Source organism: Hyperolius riggenbachi, chromosome 11, assembly GCF_040937935.1.
Source record: "Hyperolius riggenbachi isolate aHypRig1 chromosome 11, aHypRig1.pri, whole genome shotgun sequence".
NCBI classification, from domain to species: Eukaryota; Metazoa; Chordata; class Amphibia; order Anura; family Hyperoliidae; genus Hyperolius; species Hyperolius riggenbachi.
The window spans coordinates 41,246,876-41,268,795 of record NC_090656.1 but is presented as its reverse complement, the minus strand read 5'-3'; the positions used below and the strand labels follow the sequence as shown (position 1 = coordinate 41,268,795).

Genomic DNA, 21,920 nt, shown 5'->3' with positions numbered 1-21,920 from the left:
AGCTTCATGATACCTACAAGTGGCGTCAGAATTGCTTATCTTTCAGAAAGTAGCTGCCTCATTTACTTTACACGCTTTAGGGCCATTTTACAAATATAATGTATTACGTAATTTGCATAAAGACCAGTAACTTTACCATTTGACCAACTTTACTCAAAATACTCCTTTGTAGTGGTGTAGTACTTAGCATTCTCGCCTTCCAGCATTGGGTCCCCGATTCAAATCCTAGCCAGAGCCCTATCTGCACAAAGTTAGTATGTTCTCCTCGTGTCTGCGTGGGATTCCACCGGGCACTCAATATTCCTCCCACAGTACCAAATCCAGGGCTGAGAAGTTGGAGTCGGATGATTTTTGTACCCACTCCATAGCCATGCAAGGGCTGTGGAGTAGGAGTCGGAGCCGGTTTGGGTACCTGGAGTTCATGGTTTCATAAACTGAGGAGTCTGAGTTGGATTTGGATGATTTTTGTATCGACTTCACAGCCCTGCCCAAAACATACAGAGAAGTTAATTGGCTTCTACCTAAATTGGACCTAGACTACGATACATACATTACACAATATAGAAATATGACTACGATATGGATTAGATTGTGAGCCCCTCTGAAGAACAGTTAGTGACAACGCTATGTACTCTGTACAGCGCTGCGGAAGATGTCAGCGCTATCTAAATACTTAATAATAATAACTTGTGTCTAGATGAGGAGGCAGAACATGTACTTTGCAGGAAGTAGGTGGTGAACTGAGTCCAAAAGAAGGCATTAGAGGCATGGATAGGTACACAGCTGCAGTTATATAAAGATTTTATATTTGTCATCATTTATGAAGTAGAGTTCTCAATGTAATACTATATCATTCTTAGAATTTACAGTAGTTAACATGATTGGTTTGAGAATTCACATTCTTCAAATCTGAATTTAGTTTGGCTACAATAAAGCGGCTTTGAAATGTCATATTCCAAACAAATATGCAGATGGTGTAATTATTAGTCATCATAAGTCCACTTTAAAGGCTAAAATAACTCAAAAATATTCTTCCTGTGTGAGTCACTCATCTGCAAGTTGCAGTGTCTTTGTATAACTGCAATGCAGGCAGACAGTCTGTATCTGCAATTCAGGACAGGGAAGCCTCACATAGGCAGCTTGTGTGCTGCAGTACCTTGTTTGCAGATGCAGATAGTCTACTTGGAGTACTTCAGGGCTTGCAGAGCAAATCAGTCTCAATAGCTGACATTCTACTGACAAGAAGTCTGGGAAGTACACTGTATGTGAAGCATCATGACAGGGACTGAGAATTGCAATATAAATGCAGGTTAATTAATCTTGAGTATATGACAAATTACCATATGCATTTATTAAAATTCAAGTCACTTTTATTAATAATCGGCATTAAAATCAAAAGGAAGTCTACAGGGAGCAGTTCTCACATTTGACAAGCTCAAAGGAAAAATATAACTTAAATAACAAAATGTTCTTGCGCTTCTTTCAGGTTCATCATGCTGTGTGTTCTGCTCAATTTGGTAATGCTACTTGACTATTGAATCTGACTGATGTGAAACACTCTTAACTAGCCCTAGGCTTAAAGGAATACTATCGATTGAAGCATTTTTTTTTTTGCTGTATGTTAGGGCACACGTTACCACAAGTAATAGGAGCAGTTTCCTTTCTCACACAGCTCTGCCTCTCTGCTGTAAAATCCTCCGTCAGTTTTTAGATACAAAAGTGATGACTTTTAAAGGGCTAGACCATGTCCCTGCACAGGGGGGTTGCTATCAACTCCTCAGTGTATAGTTTTTTTTTTAATAGACGTATTTTATTGAGTTTTGTTAACATACAAACATAACATACATTCCCCATCCCACCCTATCCCGACTCCCTCCCCCCCACCCCTTTCCCAGGTGTGCATCGCAAGGATCATATCTTAAATATCAAGGTAGAACCCATGGGCCGGTTGGACATTCCAGCGATAAAAGTGTGCAGGTAAAGGCTGTCAGCATTAGATACACTTTAGAGGGACACAATTCTAAATTAATAGCAGTATAATAGAAAACAGAGGGAAAGTTCAGGCTAGGACTATTCTTTAAAACCTTAGGCATCACTGAGAACATCATGAGAGGTAATATAATCCGACCAGGGTAGCCAAATCAAATCAAATTTTTGGGGGCAATTTCTGTTTAGGTATGTTAATTTATACCATGTCATTGCCCTATTAATTTTCTTAATCCATAAAGTCTTAGAGGGAGGATCGTCAGAAAACCATTTATGGAAAACTTCCTTCCTAGCATACATACACAGAATATTGAATAGAGTGATGTAGTGTGTGGATAGGGTAGCATCAGTATACAAGCCTAAGAGTAGGCTCCTGGGGTCCACCACAATCCTCTCCCCCAGAACCTCGGTCAGCAGGGCGGCCACCTGTGTCCAGTAATCATGAATTACGTCACAAGACCAGGTCATATGAAAGAAGGATCCAGGTTCCCTTTTACATTTGGGGCAGAGGTCCGATCTATCTGCATAAATGGCTCGTAACTGAAGTGGGGTGCGATAGGTTCTGTAAATTAGTTTAAGATGCAAAAATTTATCTACGGCAGAGATCGAGACCCCGTCCATGCAGCTAAGGAAATCCCCCCATTCTTGATCGGACAGGGGACCCACGTCAGCCTCCCACCTAATTCTGGCTTTGTCAAGTCTAGGGGTGGATAGCGGGTTCAGTCTAGCATAGACCTCAGAAAGGGGTCTGTCCAGGTGTTCCCGCAGGAGGATACTCTCTATTGGGTCAGATTCCCACGTCCAAGAGCCTGGGAACTGGGTCTGCCATGCATGTCGGACCTGAAGGTACCGAAAGAGCATTCTGTTCGGCAGGTGATATTTAGCTTTCAATTGTGGGAAAGTTAGCAGCGTTCCAGCTGGAGCCAAATGGACCACCTGTTTGATACCCTTAGAGGCCCATAGTTGTGCGTCTGGAATGGAGATAAAGTTTGCCAGCTTAGGGTTGCCCCAGAGTGGTGTGAAGGGGGAGAGGGTGCACGGCTTCCGCAGGCCAGACCTGCTGTTCTCCCATGCCCTGACAGTGGTTTTCATTGGGGCTGTAGTAGTGGAGAATTTGTTGATTCCCCTAAAGGGAAGGTTGGTAAGAGATTCTTGAGAACCGACAATTGCCGCTTCCAATAATGCTGCAGTGTTACGTTCGTCCTGACTGAACCACCATCTTGTGGTCACGAGAACCGAGGCTAAGAAATACCTTTGTAGATTGGGAAGAGCCAGCCCACCACTATCAATGGGGAGTTGCAGTGTGGCAAGCGACAGCCGCGGTGCCCCCTCGCCCCATATAAAGCTGGAGAGTATCGAGTCCACCTTCCGAAAAACGGACTGTGGGATCCACACTGGTGATTGGCGGAAAACATAATTGAACCTGGGAAGAAATAACATCTTGAAGAGATTCACCCGCCCCACGACTGAGAGCGGAAGAGACTTCCATGAGGTAGCTCTACGAGAAAAGTGGTCAATAACAGGTTGAAGGTTCATAGAAATATATTGGCTAATATCTTTATCAATCAGAATTCCCAAGTATTTGAAGCTTGAGACCCATTTCAGTTGGGTATGTGGAAGTAAGGGTGAACCTGCACTATCAATTGGGTAGAGTAGGGATTTATCCCAGTTTATGCGGATACCTGAGTAGCCACCAAACTGGTCTAGAATGCGGAGTGCTGCTGTAAGTGAGGGTCCCGTGTCACCTAGGAATAACAGCATATCGTCTGCGTAGAGCGCCACCTTCTCGACCAATCTCCCCACCGAGAGCCCAACAACCTCGGGTGCTGTGCGAAGCAAAGCAGCCGCCGGCTCGATTGCTAATGCGAAAAGGAGAGGGGAGAGTGGGCAGCCCTGCCGGGTGCCTCTCTCCAGTGGAAATGGATCTGAAATTTCGTCATTGGTTCTGATTCTGGCCAGAGGGGATAAATACATGAGCTTAACCCAGGAGATGAACTTGTCACCCAGCCCAAACAGACGTAGCACCTCCCAGAGGTACGGCCATTCAACCGAATCGAACGCTTTTTCAGCGTCAAGCGTGGCAATGGCTCTTGTGCCAGCATTGTCATGAGAAACCAGCAGATTGGTGTATAAACGCCTCAGATTGATGTCCGTACCTCTGTTCGGCATGAACCCAGTCTGATCAGGATGGATAAGAACCCCAACCACCCGGGCCAGTCTTCTAGCTAATATTTTGGCGAGAATTTTAATATCTACATTCAGTAGGGAGATCGGTCGATAGGAGGCGCAGTACCTGGGGTCTCTGTCTTTCTTGGGGATCAACACAATAAGAGCAGTTCTCATGGAGTCTGGGATGAGGCGACGGGTCTGCATGTAGTTAAAGAGATCAGCCAGCTGAGAGCTAAGATCCTCTCTATATAATTTATAGTATTCTACTGGGATGCCATCCAGACCCGGCGTCTTTCCCGACTACATACTGGCAATGGCCAATTCAACTTCATCCGCAGTTATGTCAGTATCTAGGAGCTCGGCCTGTTCCGCTTCCAGTCGCGGCAAGGAGATCCCCCCAAGATACTCCTGAAGAGCATCCGACGTATAAGCTACCTTAGAAGAGTACAGGTCCTGATAGTAGTCTCTGAAGACACGGTTAATGTCAGGTGGTGAGGTGTGAAGAGTGCCTGTTGCATCAAGGATAAAGGGTACACTGGCTTTATTAGTGTGGTCCTTGGCAAGCCAGGCAAGTAGGGAACCACATTTCTCTCCCTGCTCAAATATGCGATGTGTTTGTCTTAAGAGGAACTTTTTTGTAAGGTCGACCTCTAGGAGGTTGACTTTGATTTGGGCAGCTTTCCATTTCCGGAACGCATCAGAGGAATGAGTGGAGCAGAATTCCACTTCTTTGATTCTAGCAAGGTCTTCTGCTTGGACTAAGGACAGTTTGCGTGTATCCCTCACTTTTTTAATGGTGGATCTGAAGGCACCCCTTATGTAGGCTTTAGAAGCGTCCCACACCACATCAGCAGAACAGGACCCCGTATTGGTACTCCAGTATTCCAGTAGGTCAGTGTGTATTTCCCCCTGAACATCTGCATCCTTTAGCCAATACGCAGAGAGCCTCCAAACAGCCAGAGACTTAACTCCTCCCGTGGACAGCGTTAGTTTAAGGGGTGCGTGGTCTGATATGGCCCATGGGAGGCGGTCAATCGCCAACACCGACGAGAGGGTCTCTCGAGAGACAAAAAAATGGTCTAGTCTGGACATGGAGTGGTATGTTGAGGATTGGCAAGTAAAACCCTGCGTGTCCGGGTACTTCCATCTCCAGACATCGGTGAGGTCAAGGGCCTCGGCCCACGTGCGTAATTCAGGCGAATGTCTCAGGGATGGAGGAGCTCTATCAGAGGGCGCCATTGTTAAATTCAAATCTCCGGCGATTACTAAATGGGCAGATGGGAATTGGGTTGTGAGTAATACCAAGTCATATAGGAACTTAACTTCCGCAGGAGGGGGGAGATACACACTGACCACAACATATTCAATAGAGTTAAATTTTGCATGTAAAACCACATATCTGCCATGGGGGTCAAGTTTCAGTGATATGAATTCATATAGCAATTGTTTATGGACCAGCACGCAGACACCTCTAGAGTAAGAGGAAAAGGTGGCGTGGTAGTGTGCTGCTACCCAGGGCTTTTTTACAGCGAGTGTACGGCCTCCCTGCAGATGAGTCTCCTGTAGGAGACAAATATGCACTTTTTGTTGCTTCAAATAATTGAGAACAAGAGAGCGCTTGATCTTATTATTGAGTCCTCTGACGTTCCACGTGATAATGGAGATAGATTTAGTATCCATGGCCATCTTTATGATATAGAGATTGGGATTGGGGAACCGACCCCCATAGCAGTTCATTCATAATCAATGCGATGCACACCAAAGCAATTTTCCCACCCTCAAGAGTCCCCCACCCTATCCCTCCCTGTATTCCCCCCCAACAATGAGAATACTTAATCCCATAACCCCAACATTCCAGTAACATGACAGAAATAGAGCTCACATCAGCAGAAGCTGTGTTATATGCACAATAAAATAGCAAACGGCTTAAACATTGCAATACCAAGAGCTCCGGAGGCATAGGCAACAAGGGGCCCCCGGGGGCCGATCGACCAGGCAGGCAGCCCATGCTTATGTCCGATCAGAGCGTGGTGCGAGGATGAAAGGCCTCAGCGTTGTACTCAGCAGGGAAGTAAACACAGCGTGTCCCGCCATTGAATAAAAGGAGTACAGCAGGATACAATGGGGCGTTATGCTCCCACGGGAATCAGGCCATTAGTCCAGCTATTGGAGGCCAGAGTCCCTATAGCAGAGAGTGGTTGATCCTAGATAGGACAAACGCTGCGGTCCCAGTTAGTATAGGATACATACTTGAAAAGGCAGAAGTCAGTCTGGTAAGGCCTCGATCCACGTGGCAGCCTCCTCTGGCGTATCAAAGAGCCGAACGGTTTTGCCATCTTCAACTCTCAGTCTAGCTGGGAATAAGGTAGCATATTTGATCCCCTTGTCTCTTAGCCGCTTTCTGACTGCATCAAAGGATTGGCGCAATTTTTGCGTCTCCGCAGTGAAATCGGTGAAGATAAGGAGTTTCCCATTCTCGTACGGCAGCTCTCCCACTCGGCGCGCCTCACGGAGTACTAGATCCCGGTCACGGAAGTTAAGTAGCCTGAGTATGAAGGCCCTCGGTCGGTTGCCCGGCGGGGGTTTCCTGGCCTGAAGGCGGTGAGCTCGCTCGACCACAAACTGCGGTGAAAATTCAGCCTCCGGGAGCAGCTTCCGGAGCAGAGCCTCAGTGAAAGTAATGGCGTCGGTACCTTCTGCTCCCTCCGGCAGGCCCACTATGCGCAGGTTATTCCGTCTGCAGCGATTCTCGGAGTCCTCCGCTCTGTTCTCAAGCCGCTTCACCCTCCGCACAAGGGACTGGATGTCAGTAGTGTTGGTAGCAACCGCCCGTTCGTTCGCGGACGACCGGTCCTCCACTTCCGCTAGCCTGCTACGGATCTTGACTAGATCTTGGCGGATCAGTCCGGTGTCTACGTGCACTTCATCTATTTTTGCGGATAGCTTAGCGTCCAGCTTTGTTAGCACGTCCAGCAGGGTGGCCTGGTTCTCCGTCTCTCTCTCCGCCATTGTCTGCACGGCCTTACTGCGCTTCTTGGGAATGGCTGCTTGCTGGGTCCCTGAGCCGCGTGGCAAGGCCGGAGTAGCTGCAGCGTCTGCCTCTTTTGCAAATTTGCTCCGAGTCATACGGAAGACCTCCGGGAGCTCTTGGCGATCCAGGACTTGTGTTTTTAAAGAAAATAGAAGCCGTTTAGGATGAGTTAAGGCGGATTACACAGCAGAGGCTGAGAAGGCACGTCTGTTCACTCCGCCATCTTGGTCACGCCCCCTCAGTGTATAGTTTAATTATCCCTTTGCTGAAACAATCTTATTCAGATGGTGGTAAGGAAGATTCCAGCAATGTGTGTTCCTTGTCTTCTTTTCTCTGACTGATAACGTTCCTGATAATTATTTATTAGTTAATTATTATTATTATTATGATAATGCCTTTGTAAACAGTGTCTCTCCCTCTCAGCAGCCTAGGAAGTAGATGCAGCCTGGAATGTATCACCATCACAAGCCAGTCAGTCAGTCAGGAATAGTGTACAGCAGGGGTCCCCAACCTTTTTGAGCCCGGGGCCCACTATCCTGACCACAATTTTCTCCGAGGCCCCCCTCCGGAGGGGGGGGGGCGGGGGATTTGGGGGCGTGGCTAATGGCGGCGGCAGAGCCCCCTTTGTTCCCCGATTTTGAGTGTAGTATATAGGTAAGTAGGTATCTAGATATAGTTGCCCCCAGTATAAGTAGCTAACACAGTTGCCCCTGTATAAGGACTATAGCTGCCCCAGTATAGTTAGTTAGGTAGTATAGTTACCCCGATATAATTAATATAGTTACCCCAGCATAGCAAGTACAGTTACCCCAGTATAGCAAGTACAGTTAGCCCAGTATACCTAGTACAGTTAGCCCAGTATAGCTAGTACAGTTACCACAGTATAGCAAGTACAGTTAGCCCAGAATAGCAAGTACAGTTAGCCCAGTATAGCAAGTACAGTTAGTCCAGTATAGCAAGTACAGTTAGTCCAGTATAGCAAGTACAGTTAGCCCAGTATAGCAAGTACAGTTAGCCCAGTACAGCAAGTACAGTTAGCCCAGTACAGCAAGTACAGTTAGCCCAGTGTAGCCAGTAGTTACCCCAGTATAGCTAGTACAGTTAGCCCAGTATAGCAAGTACAGTTAGCCCAGTATAGCAAGTACAGTTAGCCCAGTGTAGCCAGTAGTTACCCCAGTATAGCTAGTACAGTTAGCCCAGTGTAGCCAGTAGTTACCCCAGTATATCTGCCCCACTGTAGTTAGGAGAGGTTAGCCCAGTATAGCAAGTACAGTTAGCCCAGTATAGCAAGTACAGTTAGCCCAGTGTAGCCAGTAGTTACCTCAGTATATCTGCCCCACTGTAGTTAGGAGAGGTGCCCCCCCCCCCCCCCCGCACCCGCCGCTCCTGTTACCTTATGAGCGGGCGGTCGCTTCCTTCCTTATATTCCCCATAGCTCCTGTCCTCGGTTGCAGCATCTTGTAATACAGCAGCGCTTCCTGCGCTTTTTTCCCCGATTTTGAGTGTAGTATATAGGTAAGTAGGTATCTAGGTATAGTTGCCACCAGTATAGGTAGCTAACACAGTTGCCCCTGTATAAGGACTATAGTTGCCCCAGTATAGTTAGTTGGGTAGTATAGTTACCCCAATATAATTAGTATAGTTACCCCAGTATAGCAAGCACAGTTAGCCCAGTATAGCAAGTACAGTTAGCACAGTATAGCAAGTACAGTTAGCCCAATATAGCAAGTACAGTTAGCCCAGTATAGCTAGTACAGTTAGCCCAGTATAGCAAGTACAGTTAGCCCAGTATAGCAAGTAGAGTTAGCCCAGTGTAGCCAGTAGTTACCCCAGTATAGCTAGTACAGTTAGCCCAGTGTAGCCAGTAGTTACCCCAGTATATCTGCCCCAGTGTAGTTAGGAGAGGTGCCCCCCCCCCCCCCCCCGCGGCCGCCGCTCCTGTTACCTTATGAGCGGCCGGTCGCTTCCTTCCTTATATTCCCCATAGCTCCTGTCCTCGGTTGCAGCATCTCATAATACAGCAGCGCTTCCCGCGCTTTTTTCCCCGATTTTGAGTGTAGTATATAGGTAAGTAGGCATCTAGGTATAGTTGCCCCCAGTATAGGTAGCTAACACAGTTGCCCCTGTATAAGGACTATAGTTGCCCCTGTATAAGGACTATAGTTGCCCCAGTATAGTTAGTTAGGTAGTATAGTTACCCCAATATAATTAGTATAGTTACCCCAGTATAGCAAGTACAGTTAGCCCAGTATAGCTAGTACAGTTAGCCCAGTATAGCTAGTACAGTTAGCCCAGTATAGCTAGTACAGTTACCACAGTATAGCAAGTACAGTTACCACAGTATAGCAAGTACAGTTAGCCCAGTATAGCAAGTACAGTTAGCCCAGTATAGCTAGTACAATTAGCCCAGTATAGCTAGTACAGTTAGCCCAGTATAGCTAGTACAGTTAGCCTAGTATAGCTAGTAGAGTTACCACAGTATAGCAAGTACAGTTAGCCCAGTATAGCAAGTACAGTTAGCCCAGTATAGCAAGTACAGTTAGCCCAGTATAGCAAGTACAGTTAGCCCAGTATAGCAAGTACAGTTAGCCCAGTATAGCTAGTACAGTTAGCCCAGTATAGCAAGTACAGTTAGCCCAGTATAGCAAGTACAGTTAGCCCAGTATATCAAGTATAGCTAGCCCAGTATATCAAGTATAGCTAGCCCAGTTTATCAACTACAGTTAGCCCAGTGTAGCAAGTGCAGTTAGCCCAGTGTAGCCAGTACAGTTAGCCCAGTATAGCAAGTACAGTTAGCCCAGTATAGCAAGTACAGTTAGCCCAGTATATCAAGTATAGCTAGCCCAGTTTATCAACTACAGTTAGCCCAGTGTAGCAAGTGCAGTTAGCCCAGTATAGCAAGTACAGTTAGCCCAGTATAGCAAGTACAGTTAGCCCAGTGAGTGTAGCCAGTAGTTACCCCAGTATATCTGCCCCAGTGTAGTTAGGAGAGGATGATTTTTAAGCAGGGAGAGAGCTAGAGAGAACTGGATGAACAAATAAAGTGCCCCTAGCACTAGTGGTAATGTGTACCCTAATATAGGGTATTTAAAAAAAAAAAAAGTTGTCTTAATCGATTGTATTCCTTTAACAAACCTTTTTCCAGGGCTTATGAACTCTTTCTTAGAGCATGTTCACCACAGAATTTTAACTGTGTGGATAGATGGTGAGAGAACCCTGGTTAAACCATTGAGAATGAATAGGAATCGGCAAAATCATTCTCATGAGGTTTTGCTTTCTGCAAGAGATCATTTGATTAATCTCATTCTGTTGCTCTTGATATTTACACTCCCTGTCCAAAAAAGAGGTCACACCTGGATTTATTAAAACTAATCGGTAAGAGTCTCCCATTGGTTAATTACTGCATAGTTAATTATTATGTGCTCAAAGAATGAGGTCAGTGGACTATATGAGTATACTGAATGACCAGGTTATTCCATCAGAGAATTTCTCCTTCCCTGATGGCACGGGCACATTCAAAGATGACCGCCAGGATTCAGCAAGCTCAAATTCGGAAAGCGTGGTTCAGGAAGCATAAGACATAATTATCACACATGGCCAACGCAGAGTCCAGACTTTAACCCCATCGAGAATCTTCAGGATGTGCTGTAGAGGAATTTTTGCAGCGGTCCGACTCATCATCTAATCCAGAAAAACGGGTCGCTGCAACCACTGCACCTGCTGTGATCGGGAGCTGAACACCAAAGAGTCAGGAAAATGTAGTAGATAAGATTTCCGCTTCACTGTGTGAGAAAACGCGGAAAAGCCGCCGCGTGTGTCAAGAGCAAGGCGGCTGACTCCGCGTCCAACGCGGCGGTTTGCACGCATAGACACGCGTCTGGTAATATGGTGGAATGCGAAAAGGCCGCCGCATGTCCTGATAGCAAAGCGGCTGTTTCCGCGTCCAACGTGGCTGTTTGCATGCAGCAGCATGCGCTTGGTGTGGCTGGGTCTGTTAGTGCACATAGGCAGATGGAGAGCTACGCGCGTGCGGGCCCTAACTCAGGACCTTTATACCAGCAGGGGAAGTGTCAGCTGATCAGGAAGATCAGCTGATTCCTGCAGGACTCATGGATGGCTGAGTGGATTGGGCGGGGCGGCAGAGTCCAGCTACTATATATTCTGCTGCTTGTCAGTTGCTGGTTCTCTGCCATTGCTAACACTTACGTGAAGGCACTCAGACCATAGTCAGATCCTTACAGTGTGTTTGAACTAGGTGGACCTGGGAATTCACACTTAGCCAGATTCTGTTGATAGCTTAAAGTACTAATTGAATTGTATTATTTGTTAGACCAGTTCCAGGGTGTTGAGATCAAGGCCCTCACACCCCAGACTAGGAATAACTGTGTATCTTCTGTGTATTCTCTAGCATAGTTCCAGGGTGTTAATATCAAGGCCCTCACACCCAAGATTAGGGAACTGTATTGTCTTTGTGTTATATTCCAGACTAGTTCCAGGGTGTTGATGATCACGGAACTCACACCCAAGACTAGGGAATTGTATGATCATTTATGTTATACTCCAGACTAGTCCCAGGGTGTTGATGATCACGGAACTCACACCCAAGACTAGGGAATTGTATTATAATTTATGTTATGCTCCAGACTAGTTCCAGGGTGTTGTGACTACGGACCTCACACCCAAGACTAGGATTGTGCTACTACTGTATTACGTTAGCCCAGTTCAGGGCAAGACCTTATATCAGCAGCAGGGCTTCCTGCAACCCCAGCCTCGGTCCCTCGCTCAGGGGTCCACAGGCTACAGGAATATCACCCACAGTCAGGGGTGAATTCCTCAGGAGTCTTAGGCCGCCAGCTCCTCTGGTGGTCTTCACTCAGAGTTGTTACTGTTGCACCAAACACTTACACTCTCTTAGGTGTCTAGAGGTTAGACATATCTGATTATTGACGATTCCGCAGATCCTCAATAATCGGGTATATCTGTATTCTTGGGGATACTGCGGATCGCCAAGGATCAGATTCTCTCTCTGGTTGCTGACACCGATCGTTACACACTAATCTCAGGATAAAAGTCCAATTTTTATTGAGGCAATTGTGGACAAACCGCAATACAGCTCACGCGTATCGGAGCAAACTTATGGCTATGACTAAGGAGCCATAACTTTGATCCGATACGTGTTAGCTGTATTGCTGTTTGTCCACAGTTGCCTCAGTAAAAATTGGACTTTTATCCTGAGATTGGTGCAGCAGAATTCTTATCTACTATACTCTCTCATCATCTCTCATCTTGGGGATAAATGTATGCAACTCTATTGTGAATTGTGACATTGCAGAAGCTCAACAAAATGATACCACATGAAATGTGTGTTGTTATCAAATGTAAAGGGATGCAGTGAAATATTAAAGCATGTGACCTTCTTTTTGGACAGGCAGTGTATGGCCCGGTTCACATTAGCGGGCGCCGTCCGGAATCGCCGTGCCGGAGCCGGACCGCATGCGGACCGGACGAAACGGAAGCACGGCATAGCAATGAAAGTCTATGCGACCATTCACATGCGTCCGTTTCGTCCGGACCGGAGCCGGACCGGATCCGGACTCCGGCGTCCGTTCCAACATGCGCTATTTTTTGGTCCGGCTCCTCGGGCTGACGTATCCGGACCGGAGCCGGACTGTTGCATCCGGCCAATGGAAACCAATGAGGACCGGAGAGCGCACAACACACTGGCTATAAAAACCGGACGTTCTACCCCACTTCCTATGCTTTCTCTATGGTATGGTGGCCATTTTGGATGGGGACCACATGGGCCCAGCGTTCAGAGTGGAGCAGCAGTGACTTCAACCTGGAGCTCTTTGGCAGCAACATGTCTGACAATATGTCTGATAACGAGGGGGTGAGGCCCTACACAGCAGAAGACCTCATCCTACAGGTGCAGCAGGTACCAGCCCTGTGGGACAAGGGGGATGCGGACCACAGCAACATCAAAAAATGCAGAGGCCTGTGGAAAAAAATTGCCAAGCTGTATGTGGAGGACTTTGAGCACTTGAGCAAGAAACAGCAAGGCACAGAGGGTATGTTGACTAGAAGTTTTTGGGGGGGCTTGTGGTTAGCTTGTGATGTATTCCACTTTTGCTATGGATTTGTGTCACCCACGTGTTGCCCATCCACCCGTGGCCCACCCACCTGTTCCCCACCCACCTGTACCCCACCTGTGATGTATCCAACCAACCTGTACCCCACCTGTGATGTATCCCACCCACCTGTGATGTATCCCACCCACCTGTGATGTATCCCACCCACCTGTACCCCACCTGTGATGTATCCCACCCACCTGTACCCCACCTGTGATGTATCCCACCCACCTGTGATGAATCCCACCCACCTGTACCCCACCTGTGATGTATCCCACCCACCTGTGATGTATCCCACCCACCTGTGATGTATCCCACACACCTGTACCCCACCTGTGATGTATCCCACCCACCTGTGATGTATCCCACCCACCTGTGATGTATCCCACCCACCTGTGATGTATCCCACCCACCTGTGATGTATCCCACCAACCTGTACCCCACCTGTGATGTATCCCACCCACCTGTGATGTACCCCACCTGTGATGTATCCCACCCACCTGTGATGTACCCCACCTGTGATGTATCCCACCCACCTGCGATGTACCCCACCTGTGCACATAAAACATACACAATGACCAATTATTAAACATCTATTTCTTGTAAAAAATTAACACATTTAAAATCACTGAAAAACTTGAAACTACAAAATAAACACATTTCAACAAAACATATTAAAAACCAAACATTCACCCTCGTCCTGGTGGTGTATTAAAATAAAGTCTCAGTTGGTCCCTGTTCCGCAGTGACACTACCCTTGGCCTGCTTGCATACCTCCGCAGGGGCATAAGTGGAAGCACATTCGGGGGTTCCGGAGTGTCTCTTTCCTCCTGCTGCACAAAGTTGTGGAGGATGCATGCTGCCTTCACCACGACAACTGCGTTGGCCGGTTTCAGCAGCATGGGCGTGTGGAACACCCTCCACTTTGACACCAGGATCCCAAATGTGCACTCCACCATTCTCCTTGCACGGCTCAACCGAGCATTGAAGTGTAGCTGGCTGGCATCAAGTCCCCTGTCTGGGTACGGACGCATTACATGGTCGGACAGGGCGAAGGCCTCGTCCCCCACAAACACATAGGGGTAGGCCGGTGCCCTTGTCCCAGGCCAGGGTCTGTCACGGGGGAGACGCAGTCTGCCTTCCTCCAGCAGCCGGCAAAGGGTCGTACGCTGGAAAATTCCAGAGTCATTGGAACTACCGTACGACCCCACATCCACGTACACAAACTTGTAGTCCGCATCTGCCACTGCCATTAGAACAATGCTAAAGTACTTTTTATAGTTGAAATAATGGCTGCCACTCCCCACGGGTTTCTGAATCCTGATGTGTTTCCCATCCAGTGCGCCAACACAATTAGGAAACTTGCACTCGGTCCAGAAGCCCTGGGCGATCTCCTCCCATTTCTTGGTGTCTGGCACAGGCATGTATCTGGCCCTCAGTCGCGTCCAAATGATCCTCGAAGTCCTCACGACGATGCCTGCCACCGTGCTCTTCCCAATACGAAATGTCACATGTAGCGATGTATATGTTTGTCCAGTTGCGATGTACCTACAAGAGAAATAATCGAAATCAATTTTTCATGTCGTTACAGGAGAAAGGTTCAAGACAAGGTGGCGCAATATACGTGATGCATACGTAAAATGGCTACGGAAGAAAAAAGTTGCCGAACGAAGTGGCAGTGGCGGGGGAAAGCGACCAAAAGACTACCAATTTGCCAAGCAATTATCTTTCATCAATGAAAGCTTGGAACCTAGACTGTAAGTACCACTACTGTGGGCAGGAACTGAGAACTCATTTTAGCAGACAACTACCATGACTTCGGCCATGTATTGAACTGGCCTCAATTCCCATGGCTTTAGCAAACTTTTCTCAAAAGCTTTATCAAACGTTTGGTAGAAACGGTTGATAAAGTGTTTGATTAGTGTTTGCTAGCTCTGTGAATTGACGCCACATGCTGTTTGGCACACCAATAAATATTTTTTTTTATCTACAGGACTGAAGACAATTTGGAGCAAGAGGAACCGACCCAGGAGGCACGCTTCAGCAGTGAGGAGAGCGTGTTGGATGATGAGGTCGCCGATGTCACCTATTGCCCCGAGGAGAGGAGTAGGAGGAGGGAGTCCTTCGCTATCCAAGCTCTCGGCTTTGATGATGACTTGGGAGAAGAGAGCTTGGATGTTGAGGTTGCAGGACCGAGTGTGGCAGAAGCTGCACCTCCACAATCGACCGGTATGGAAGATCCAGGGGACCAAGAACAAAGAGAGGAGCACAGAGAGACTGCAGCACAACCAGCGCGCAGGGCAACCCCGACGCAGGCCAGAGGACGGGAAGATGCTGCCACACCACCAGTGAGGAACACCCCACCAGTGAGGCGTCGAGGTACCCTCCCCCCAACAAGGAGAGAGACAGAGTCCGAGATGTCCGGGGCTGTCTCCGGACTTCTCGGGATTCTGCAGAGCCACCAAACACTCATAACCCGGCAGTTGCAAGATGAGGACAGGGGCCATATCATGGAGCAGTACAAGTCCCACATCACTTCACTGCAATGTGAGCTCGAAGCTGTACATGGGCACTACAGGGACAAGCTGAAAATGATGCATGAGATGCACAGAGGAGAAATCGACCAACTGCGTGCGCAGCATCATCAGTCGGTGGGCCAGCTGCAGAACATGATGCAGCAAATGCATCAACAAAGCAAGGAACTGCTGAAATTGCAGGCACACCCGTGTTTTCACACTGTGATGTCTCTACTACCATATTTGGAAAAGGTGCCTTCCCAAAACATGATGGCGTGCCATTCCACTTTGCTGGACACGATCAAACGACACATGGACACGCCATTGTTGCAACCACCAATTTTTAGACCCCCACAACCTACAGCGGTGCCCCCCTGGCAATCATCACAGATGTACACCGGCTACAGAGGCAGTCAATATGGGCCACCGCTGTCAGGGTCCAGCTCATCCACGACCAGCACCCAAGAGAGTCCAGATTTCCAGGCAGCAACTCCCACCTTTTCTAGTAGTGGTGCCGATCAAATTTGAAAAAAACAGTCATATTGTTCCTGGACATGCTCCTCTGAATACCTCCGATCCTCGGAGGAAGGATACCATCCCAGGGCTTTTTAGCCCAACCTTTTCCCTGCCCCATCTCCTTCAACCAAGGTTCAGAGGTGTTCAGATGACCATGTCAGGGAACTTTTGTTTTTGCTGGACTTGAACTTTAGGGCCTGGTGTCCCCGAAAGACACTACCTGGGTCACAACCTTGTGCCTGTTGCACTGCACCTGTAGTCCTGCACCTGTGCCTTTGATTCCTCTTGTTCCTTACTTTGTTCTTGTTCCTAACCACTTGCACAAGACCCTTTGAACCATGGATGAAGGACACCTTGACTGGTCGGTGAGAGGCCTAGCCTTTTCACTGACCTGTGTCCTTCATCCATGGCTCAGAGGGTCCTGTGCCAGTGGTTAGGTTTTAGAAGCACTAATTTAGGGCCTGGTGTCCCCTAAAGACACTACCTGTAGTCCTGCACCTCTGCCATCGGTTCCTCTTGCTCCTCACTTTGTTCTTGTTCCTAACCACTTGCACAAGACCCTTTGAACCATGGATGAAGGACACCTTGACTGGTCGGTGAGAGGCCTAGCCTTTTCACTGACCTGTGTCCTTCATCCATGGCTCAGAGGGTCCTGTGCCAGTGGTTAGGTTTTAGAAGCACTAATTTAGGGCCTGGTGTCCCCTAAAGACACTACCTGTAGTCCTGCACCTCTGCCATCGGTTCCTCTTGCTCCTCACTTTGTTCTTGTTCCTAACCACTTGCACAAGACCCTTTGAACCATGGATGAAGGACACCTTGACTGGTCGGTGAGAGGCCTAGCCTTTTCACTGACCTGTGTCCTTTTCACTGACCTGTGTCCTTCATCCATGGCTCAGAGGGTCCTGTGCCAGTGGTTAGGTTTTTGAAAGCACTTCAATTTTAGGTCCTGGTGTCCCCGAAAGACACTACCTGGGTCACAACCTTGTGCCTGTTGCACTGCACCTGTAGTCCTGCACCTCTGCCATCGGTTCCTCTTGCTCCTCACTTTGTTCTTGTTCCTAACCACTTGCGCAAGACCCTTTGAACCATGGATGAAGGACACCTTGACTGGTCGGTGAGAGGCCTAGCCTTTTCACTGACCTGTGTCCTTCATCCATGGCTCAGAGGGTCCTGTGCCAGTGGTTAGGTTTTTGAAAGCACTTTAATATTAGGGACTGGTGTCCCCGAAAGACACTTGGGCAGCTATGCCCTGCAACTCTTCCAGCACAAAGTTGTTGGTTGGTGTTCCTTAATAACACTGACCGGGCTATACCATAGATATGTTATTTTTTGTCTTCCATGTTGGAAGAATGTTTTCATGTTGGAAAGTGGTTGTTTTTGCAATAAAGAAATTTGTTTTTACATACCTCAGTGTGATGAGTAGTTGTTCTTGTGGTGTGACTGCTCTCCTGAACGTGGTATCCTTCTTCCTAAGGTCATCCTTCACCATCTCCAAAAGGGTATCAAACCTGTCAGGAGATGGAAAGGAAGAAGCTGTAAAGTATGTTGTGGGACAAGGTGTTGGGTGGAGGATGGGGGAGGTGTGTTTACAGAGGTTTGGGAGTGTTGTGGAGGGTGGGGGTGTAGTGTATATCTAGGTATACAGGTGTGTGGGGGTCAGGGTGGTGTGTTTAGCTAGGTATACAGGGATGAGGTGTTGTGGGGGTGAGGGTGGGGTGTTTAGGGATGGTGGGGGTTGGTGTATTTAGGCCTATACTTACAGGGGAATAGACATCCGAGTGTAGCTGTAGAACTTCTGTGGGTGTCGTCTGAGGTCCCGGTAGAGGGCCTGGAACTCTCCCTTCCTCTGCCTCCTGGCTAGTAGAGGGTGCACCCACCATCTCCTGCGAGGAGCACGCCTACTCCCCACATAGTAGTAGGTAAACAACTGGAAGGAGAGAATTTCCAGGTAATAACAGTAAAAAATGACTGGATCCATGGTCCCAACTGCTGTCTCTGTATCCAAGGATGGTCTCCACACGTCCAGCTGTCTCCAACAATGACCCCAGAGCTTCTGCTGACCTCCCAGAACCCCAGGTATTTATACAGGTTGTTATCTCTTTAAGATTCCGGATCCGGACCGCAACCGTGTTCATACCGCACGGAAAACGGATGCAAACGGACCGGATCCGGAACCGTGCGGATCAGGTCCGATCCGGCTCCGGTGCGGTCCGGACATCCGGTGCGGTTTTTACAAAACCGCAAGTGTGAACGGGGCCTATCAGTCTTGTTCACCTCATATATGATACATCCAGAAAATCTTAAATGCTTTACCAAGTGTGAGAATGTCCCAGGTGTGAGAATGCACCTGGAACTTATGACATATGTTATAGAACTGTGAAAAGCTGTGTGTCTTCCGGTCTGGGAGTCTCCAAATTAAACCTTTCAGGAATCCTGACCCCCATACTGTGTTCCTGAGGTTTTTAGAATTGGACCACATCCCTAGACAACATAAGATACTCGTGCACACTTAGTTCCATTGGGGCAAGCAAAAACTTTTGCTGCCTAATCGAAAAGATGTTCCCACAATGGCTTCCTTGATTACAATTGTTAATGGAATGCTACAGTTGTGTACAATGACATTCATAACCAAAAATTGCCTTAGAAGTTTGGGAAAATCTGGGAGAAATTCATTTCAACACAGGGGATGGTATATTAACAATTATGGAATAAACTATTCTAAACCACATGAATTGGTTATTACAGTAAGCGGTGGTATGGACTGGAAGGCACTCCCTCCTCCCTTTTTTTTCTCTAATCCACCTTCTTTATCTACCATTTCTAAACTATTTTTCTGTTTCCTTGGAAATATTGAATGAAGCAGACTTATGAACGACTCGCCGATATATACAGCCTGAAAATGCTAATTTTTAATGTGTAGAAACTAGTTAAAAAAACAAAAAAAAAATTCACAAAGACCATGTCGTTTTTGAGAAGATCGATTTTAAAAATAAAAAAAAAATGTTTTGACGGGAGGGCATAAAAGCTGTACTTGGTACATAGATGGCACAGTGTTTTGAATTATGGACAGATTTAGGTGAAGAATTCCAGTGTCCAGAATCGCCTCTAATATACAAGTTTATGTTTTGAAATTGCAAACTACAGTAATAAACAAAAACTTTTGGGGTTAAAAAAGGGAGCACGACACAGCCCCCTTACCTTCCCAACTTGCACAATATTCTGAATGTATAAGAGTTTTAAAAGGTAAATACACACATCCTCTATTCTTGCAATTTCAATAGTAGTTGTTTACACACATATCAATCAGTCGTTAGTGATGATCAATAATCAATGATCAATCTGAACGTCAGTGCAATTGTAGGATCAGCATAAAATATGAGTACAATACAGAAAGCAAGGGTGATGAATATTGTCAGTGTTCCTTTTGATTTTAACACTGATTATTAAACATTTCACTTACCTTGTAGCTTTGCTTTACATTAAATAAGAGGTTGGTGTTGTGCAACTGCAATACAGGTAGAGCCAGTCGCTAACACAATAACAGCAGTTACAGTGCCATGGTTCAGCCTACAGTCCCATACAATAAAGGTAACTGCTTTAATTTCTCATCCTTAGTAATTCAGATACACTAAACTCTTTTCTATTACCCTTCTGTTTGTAAGCACGCCCCTACAACCTCTGTTTCTAAGCAAAGAGACACACAACGCTTGGACATTATAAACAGATTCCCCTTCTTAGCTTATTACAAGCCAGTGAGAATTCTAAGCTCTTAATAAATTCCCTTTTTTCTTCTAAGTTCTCTCCTACAAAGTACGTTTTTATCTCTGGTTTAAAATACGTTTTTAGCACTCTGCAATTGATAGAGTACCAAAAAGTAGGTGAAAAAAGAACTGTAAAATTATTTTGAGTATTTACTTGCTTGCTGGTGGCTTAAAAGGCATTTTTATAGAGAATATCTAAAAATATTACAATGAGAAAACTTTGGAGAAAAAGGGATTTGAATAAGGGGCCTGGTTTCCAGACAAAACATGGGGACATAAGCTCACATATGTGTATGTGAAGCCATGGGGCCTATATAAGCTTCTCTGTTAGGCCATTTTCCTAGCCTAAAGTTTCGTACACGTGCTTGATCACTGTATATGAAAAATGAGCGATCCCGGTGGTTTTCAATAAAAAGATGACGTCGGAGCATGGCTGAATTTTTTAACTGTCTGCCGAACAAATTGTTAGAAGAAGCGCGAAAATGAGATCCCGGAAGTGTGAAATTCGCCACACGGAAGTAATTTATATGGAGCGATCGTTTATTATCTTTCGATACGAATAACTAACACAGATTATTATCCGAACTGATCTGCCAGGATGGATCGGACTACATGGATGTCAATTGCTGGGTTTTTTTTTACCATTGTTGGGACTTTTTTTAAAAACAATTCTTGACATATTTATTGTTGGTTTCAGCTGATGGCGGTCAGGCATGTGTACATAGCTTAAAGCCCCATACTTGCGGTAGACAGTTGTCAGCCAAGGCAGCCATTTGGGTGTCTACAATCAATCTAGTGGATTTAGAGCTGCCCCAATGCATGGCCAAGAGATCCAGAGTGCTGAAGTGGCATACCCGGATCTGGCCAAGTGCATTGTTCCCCTCCTTACCCCTCTTGCTCGAAGCTACTCCACCATCCATGAGTAAAGCATTTGACCACCGAACTGTTGCAAGAGGATTGATTCTCGATCTTGTCTACAGCAATTGCACTACGGTGTTGTGTACATGAGCATCTCAATAACCATAGCAGCCATATTAAATGGTATGAGCCAAAGCCACAGCAAGGCACAGTTAGACCTTCCTTCTTTGTGTTACCTCCTGTTCTTCTGCCATTGCAATTGCAAAATCCTGCAAAAGTGCCATTGGAGATCTTACGATAACCATAGGGAACTGAAAGCACAGTGTCAGGATGGGTAGAAATCTGAGAAGCTATGGGTTTGGATAAAGTATCCAACTTTTAGTCTATTAGACTGAGTGACCACAGGATTTTGTGATCAGCCAGTCTGTATGAAATTGTTTGGTGGGCACTCAGGCCCATATGCAAGTCACTACACAAAGAATTGAATGTGTGCATTAAACATCAAGTGAACACCTGACATATCTGGCTAAGCAAATTTGGCCTAATTGGCTATTCATGAGGCAATGCTCATGCAAATATGCATTTGCTTTCGCATGCCAACTTATGCAGGGTCAAAAACCAATGCCGCAAAGCGGTCGCCCTGCGGGAATTTGTTCATGCTGCAATAGCACTATCCAGGAGCGCCACGTGGAGGCTTCCCGAAGCCCCCATACAACCGGGGGGACCGCGGGGTCCCAGGCGCTCTCACTGCCTGGGAACCACAGCAGCACCCCGGAGGGGGAGGCTGGGTGGCGCAGCAATATGCAAGTCACATTTTCTCCGAATTTTCTCCTAGGTAATATTTTCACACCTTGTCATAAAAGGCCTTTTCAGCCACCATCAAGCAAGAAAATACTGAAACTAAATTTGATAGTACTTTTTCACCCATTTTTGCATACATTTTCAGTTGTAAAAT

The 21,920-nt window shown here is 46.7% G+C and overlaps 3 protein-coding genes across 8 annotated transcripts in view; 2 read left to right on the top strand and 1 right to left on the bottom strand.

The window, feature by feature from the left end:
• CEP89 (centrosomal protein 89) overlaps positions 1–21,920 on the top strand; it is a 363,467-nt gene that overhangs the window by 167,824 nt on the left and 173,723 nt on the right. The gene's annotated exons all lie outside the window — the stretch shown is intronic.
• Positions 1–21,920, bottom strand: part of LOC137537683 (E3 ubiquitin-protein ligase RNF182-like) — a 62,105-nt gene that overhangs the window by 2,936 nt on the left and 37,249 nt on the right. The gene's annotated exons all lie outside the window — the stretch shown is intronic.
• LOC137538166 (uncharacterized) lies at positions 13,183–16,548 on the top strand. Its single transcript, XM_068260192.1, has 3 exons — positions 13,183–13,254; positions 14,906–15,071; positions 15,308–16,548. Exon 3 carries the CDS (start codon positions 15,546–15,548, stop codon positions 16,356–16,358), a length of 813 nt encoding a protein of 270 aa, XP_068116293.1. The 5' UTR covers positions 13,183–13,254; positions 14,906–15,071; positions 15,308–15,545; the 3' UTR covers positions 16,359–16,548.